The sequence below is a fragment of the Lolium rigidum genome, chromosome 6, assembly GCF_022539505.1.
Source record: "Lolium rigidum isolate FL_2022 chromosome 6, APGP_CSIRO_Lrig_0.1, whole genome shotgun sequence".
NCBI lineage: Eukaryota > Viridiplantae > Streptophyta > Magnoliopsida > Poales > Poaceae > Lolium > Lolium rigidum.
The window spans coordinates 3,357,757-3,363,219 of record NC_061513.1 but is presented as its reverse complement, the minus strand read 5'-3'; the positions used below and the strand labels follow the sequence as shown (position 1 = coordinate 3,363,219).

Sequence of the window (5,463 nt, the reverse complement as noted above, 5' to 3'; positions counted from 1 at the left end):
CCCCTCCTTCAGCATCCTCCATGAAAGTATCACCGAAATGATCAGGATAGTTGTCATCATCCCCTTCTTCATTTTCTTCCATTCTAACCCCTCTTTTTCCATGCTTGGTCCAACAATTATAGCTTGGAATGAAACCGTGCCGAAGAAGGTGGACATGAACGGTTCTTGAGGAAGAGTAACCCTTCTGATTCTTATAGGCAGCACATGGACAGATAACAAAACCCCCCTGCTTGTTCGCATTAGCCACAACGAGGAAATCATTCAAACCCGTAATGAACTCGTCACAGAGTCGGTTACCGTACATCCATTGCCGATTCATCTGCATTATTATTATATAAAGTATATAATTAACCATCATGCATTTGTGAAACTAACTAGCTAGAAATAATAGAAATTAAACTATGAACTACACATGCATATTTATCAATGACACATGAAAGGTTCAAGTTGCTAACCGCGATCGAGGAGGAAAAATAAATGAGAAAGCTTAAGTGTGGCTCGGACACTTCATATCATGTTTGTTTTATGTGAACACAAGTGGCATCGTGCTCTCGGGCATTTCATCGAACACCTCTTGTGCATAAGAGGATAAAAGCCAAACCCACCACCCCTTGTGAATAGAAGTGAAACACCAAGTGACTCACACATAAGCAAAGTGTGCTACAAGCAGTATTTATATTGTTGGGCCTTTAGTCCCGGTTGGTCCGGCCAACCGCGACTAAAGGTTCTCAGGCCGGTTGGCCAGACCAACCGGGACTAAAGGTTCGGCCGTACACCAGGTGTGGACGGAGCTAAAGACCCCATTAGTTCCGGGCCAAAATCTTTAGGGACTAATGGGTTGGGATGGAAGCCCTTTTTTCTACTAGTGTACCTAAACAGGGGAGTAATCTTAACAAACGCAAGGGTCCACTAAATGTTGCGTTGTCTCTCTCCAGTTGCGTATTGTCTACGTTGCATGTAGTTATCTCTTTTTTCCTACATTTTAGACTAAATGAGAACAGAAAAAGTATGGATCAATCCTTGTAGATACCGGGTCGTTTACGAAAAAGGACAATGACATCCGGTGACTGACTAGTGAAAGCAACAGAGCTGAACGGAAATGAAGCGTGGTTATTACCTTGATGGTTTCAAAGTAAGGGTAGCATGACTGTACTGAAAGCAACGTAGCTGCACGGGAAATTAACAGCAAGAAGATTCCACTACTGTTTTTTCCAAGCGAGCGAGGTGAATATCTGATAGATAAATGCACAGCGGGCTGAGCTGAAAACCTGGGAGAAGAACAACAACAAGCCAGCAGTTCTCACTACCCTATAGCCATGACAGTCATCCTGCTGCTCCTGCTAAGCAGCCTCACACCATTCACGACGGCCGCCTATGTATTCTGCGACAATCTTAATGTTGTCGCCGCCACCCTCCCCAACAAAACTGCCTCTTCTCCGGTACACTTCGCCACCGCCACCTTTGGCAAAGCCCCGGATGTCGTCTACGCGCTCGCGATCTGCCGTGGCGACATGCTCAACCACTCCGCCTGCGCTGAGTGCGTCGCCGACAAGTTCAACAGAATGCAGAATGCTACGCCACCAGAGGAGCTCCCCTGCTACAAGATCAACTCCTACTACCTCGACTGCATCGTCGGCTACAGCGAGGATGACATCCTAGCGGCACCCCCAGATACCGTCGACCCCTTCGAGAGGTGGAATTATAAGAACTTCACCGGCGATGTGCCCCTCATTACCGGCCTCACCAACGATCTGCTGGTGGAGACCATGGTGAAGGCAGCCAGCATGACGCCAAGGCGGTTCGCCACAGGCGTCATGGACAGCGGCACCACCTTTCCGATGGTGTACTCCCTGGCGCAGTGCACGCCGGACCTCTCATCAAGTGATTGTCTGGTGTGCCTACGTGGCCTCCTCAATATGGTCAACTCCACCATGGCCCTGCGCATGGGAGGACAGATGGGTGTCATACGGTGTTATTTCAGGTATGAAGCGTCTCATTTCTACGACAGCCAACCCATGATAAGTCTTGGTCCACCCGCTCCAGCTCCGATCACGACGAAGCACAAGAGTAAGAACCATGGTTGCTATTTGTAATTTATTCGCGCAAATAAATCAAAGAGATAACATTACTATGTACATGATTAATTGCCATGTTATCATTTATGTTCAAATCAGGGCGTATGAGCAAGCTGTGGGTAATTCCCATAGTTTTAGTACCTCTAGCAGCAGCAGCATTTCTCTGCTTCATCTTACACTTTCGTCGCCTCACAAACCAACGGAAAGGTATGTACCGTAAATAGTTACTGAAAGTCTGAAACGATATCTTCCATCTTATTCTTCAAACTAGGTCCAATTAGTTGGTAGTATGTTAATCAGATATTATTAAATATATATATTTTCAAGGAGAAATTAGCCCGGCTCTTATTCATAAATTCAGGCAAAGTGATGAGATTACAACGATCAAGGCGTTCCAATGATTTGGAAGGAGAGGAGCAACTAGTATGGCAAGGGAATAATTCAGAGTTTTCGATGTTCGACTTCGAACAACTAATGGAGGCCACAAATAGTTTTTCAGCAGAAAACAAACTTGGACAAGGTGGATTTGGTTCTGTCTACAAGGTAAATTAGTATGTTTATTACATTTCCATGTTTATATATATATATATATATATATTTATTTATTTATTTATTTATTTATATAGAAACTCTATTTGACCCCCAGGGTGCCGAAAATTTATTTTGCACCCAATATAATTTTACGTTATTACATTCATAAAATTATGTTTTGTTTACATATAATTACGTTCATATTGACTTACCAAAAAATCGAAATAAAAACGTATTGTGTGAGTAATTGTAGTGTAAAAAATGACGAAAATACTTATTTTATGTCATAGTTTTTTAGGTCACATAAACAAAAAAGAATTGCAAGGTCTATTTTTTCTTATGTTCTACATGACTAATCAAGTAAGAAAAAATTTACGTGACGTAAAAATTATTTACGGTTGCAAAGATAGAGGGTGGGTGTAGAATAACTATTCTACTCCCTGGGGGTCAACTAGCGCTATTTGACCCCCAGGGTGCAGAAAAGTTATTTTGCATCCAACATAATTTTATGTTGTTACATTCATAAAATTATGTTTTGTATACGTATAATTACGTTCATATTCACTTACCACAAAAAAATCGACATAAAAAATGCATTGTGTGAGTAGTTGTAGCGTAAAACTGACGCAAAATACTTATTTTATGTTATTTTTTTTACATCACATAAACAAAAAAAATTGTAAGGTTTATTTTTTATTATGTTCTACTCGACTAATGAAGTAAGAAAAAATTTACGTGACGTAAAAATCATTTACGGTTGCAAAGATAGAGGGTGAGTGTAGAATAACTATTCTACTCCGTGGGGTCAAATAGCGCGACCCTCTCTCTCCCTGAAATGACTGTGTGGACTAGAGTTATTATATGACCGAAATAATTAACAAGCCTATGTTATTGTTACCAACCAAACTAGTAGATAATGTGTGAGAGGGAGAGTAGACTATACTTTAGACTCAGAAGATACTAACTTTTCAAATTTATTCTAGGGCCTATTACCCGGCGGATTGGATATAGCAGTCAAGAGGCTTGCTTCAGATTCAGGACAAGGTTTCATAGAGTTCAGAAATGAAGTCCATCTTATAGCCAAATTCCAACACAGAAATTTGGTTAGGCTCTTTGGATGTTGCTCTGAAGAAGAGGAGAAAATCTTGGTTTATGAATACTTGCCGAACAAAAGCCTAGACTTCTTCATCTTCGGTATGTATTTGAATTTTTTGTATATTTTTTGTCAACGCATGAGAATGGCCAAAAATTACTTGAAATATTGTTGCAATCAACCCCATGAATATAATTAATTCCCTAGGTAACTGAGATATAAAACTCTTGATCATTTTCTATCCGTTTTTCTCATGTTATAATAATATATAATTCATGTGTAGATAAAAATAGAAGAGCTTTACTGGAATGGTCCAAAATTGTGGAAATAATTGAAGGAATAGCACATGGACTTCTCTACTTGCATAAGCACTCCCGCTTGTGTGTCATACACCGAGACCTCAAACCAGGCAACATACTATTAGACAGTGAAATGAATCCAAAAATTTCAGACTTTGGGCTTGCAAAAATATTCAGCTCAAATAACACGGAAGGAAACACTACAAGAAGAGTTGTTGGTACATAGTAAGTTTCATAGAAATAAATCCACTTATAAAAATTCAAATTGTAATTAAGTTCTATACAATAATTTGACATGTATCATTTATCATACAGCGGCTACATGGCACCTGAATATGCTTCGGATGGCGTCTTCTCTGCTAAATCCGATGTCTTCAGTTTTGGTGTAGTTCTTTTTGAGATCCTTAGCGGAAAAAGGAACTCTGGTAGCCAACAATGCGGAGATTTTATCAATCTCCTTGGATATGTGAGCTTAAGCACTTAGAGTTTTTTTCTTTCTTCAATTCCAACATACTTTTATAGAAAATAGACGATATAATACGACATACATTGTTTGACAAAAATTTCAAACAGGCATGGCAATTATGGCGAGAGGAAAGGTGGATTGATCTCATTGATGGATCACTTTTTCCAAACAGTCACTCTACGAAGATGATGAGGTGCATTAACATAGCACTGTTGTGTGTCCAAGAGAATGCAGTCGATCGACCAACCATGGCAGATGTTGTTGCAATGCTAAACAATGATAACAGGATCATGGCCGAGCCAAAGCATCCAGCATATTTTAATATAAGGGTTGGGAATGAAGAGACATCCGGTGCAGCTGAATCATGCAGTATTAATAATATTACGATGTCTGTTTCAGTTCCTAGATAGATCTAGGTTTCCTCGTTTCATGTGCTTTTTGCTATCCCAATCTTGTATTCATGATACCCTAACCATTCTATAATGTGTAAACTTAAGTGTTGTTACAGATATGAGATTATGTACTTCGAGAAGTATAAAAAACGCTTCCCAGTAGGATTAATATAGAATTTGTTATTTTTACTTTACCATTGATAATATTTGCAAAACAAATGCTAGCTATAATTGTGTGTACATAATTGAAAACTATTTTGCATGGTGAGCGTAGAAAATAAAATAATTATTATGCATGGTGCCAAAGGTTTGTTTTGATTCGCTTAAGCTATTTTTATAATATTATGAATCTACCTATCGTCGACTGTTTAGAACTCCTATCTGGCCAATCACTAGTAGAAAACAGGTCTTTTGTTCGGAGTTGCCAGAAGCATTAGTTTCGGCCGTGTTTGAAACCGGGACTAATGTATTAGTCCTGGTTCCAACGGCTAGGACACGCACGGGGCATTACTATAGATTTGTATTACAGAAAGAGGTGGAGTTGTGGTGCTAATAAATGGGAAGACAAAATTGTAGCTTCATTTTCCATTCATGTGATAATGCACCT

At 39.6% G+C, this 5,463-nt stretch overlaps 1 protein-coding gene across 1 annotated transcript; it reads left to right on the top strand.

Annotated features, from left to right (window-relative positions):
* Window positions 1–1,286: 1,286 nt before the first annotated feature.
* Window positions 1,287–5,050, top strand: LOC124661889 (putative cysteine-rich receptor-like protein kinase 20). Its single transcript, XM_047199779.1, has 7 exons — window positions 1,287–2,067; window positions 2,175–2,282; window positions 2,437–2,618; window positions 3,590–3,800; window positions 3,983–4,223; window positions 4,314–4,464; window positions 4,572–5,050. Exons 1-7 carry the CDS (start codon window positions 1,317–1,319, stop codon window positions 4,872–4,874), a joined length of 1,947 nt encoding a protein of 648 aa, XP_047055735.1. The 5' UTR covers window positions 1,287–1,316; the 3' UTR covers window positions 4,875–5,050.
* The last annotated feature ends 413 nt before the right edge of the window (window positions 5,051–5,463 follow it).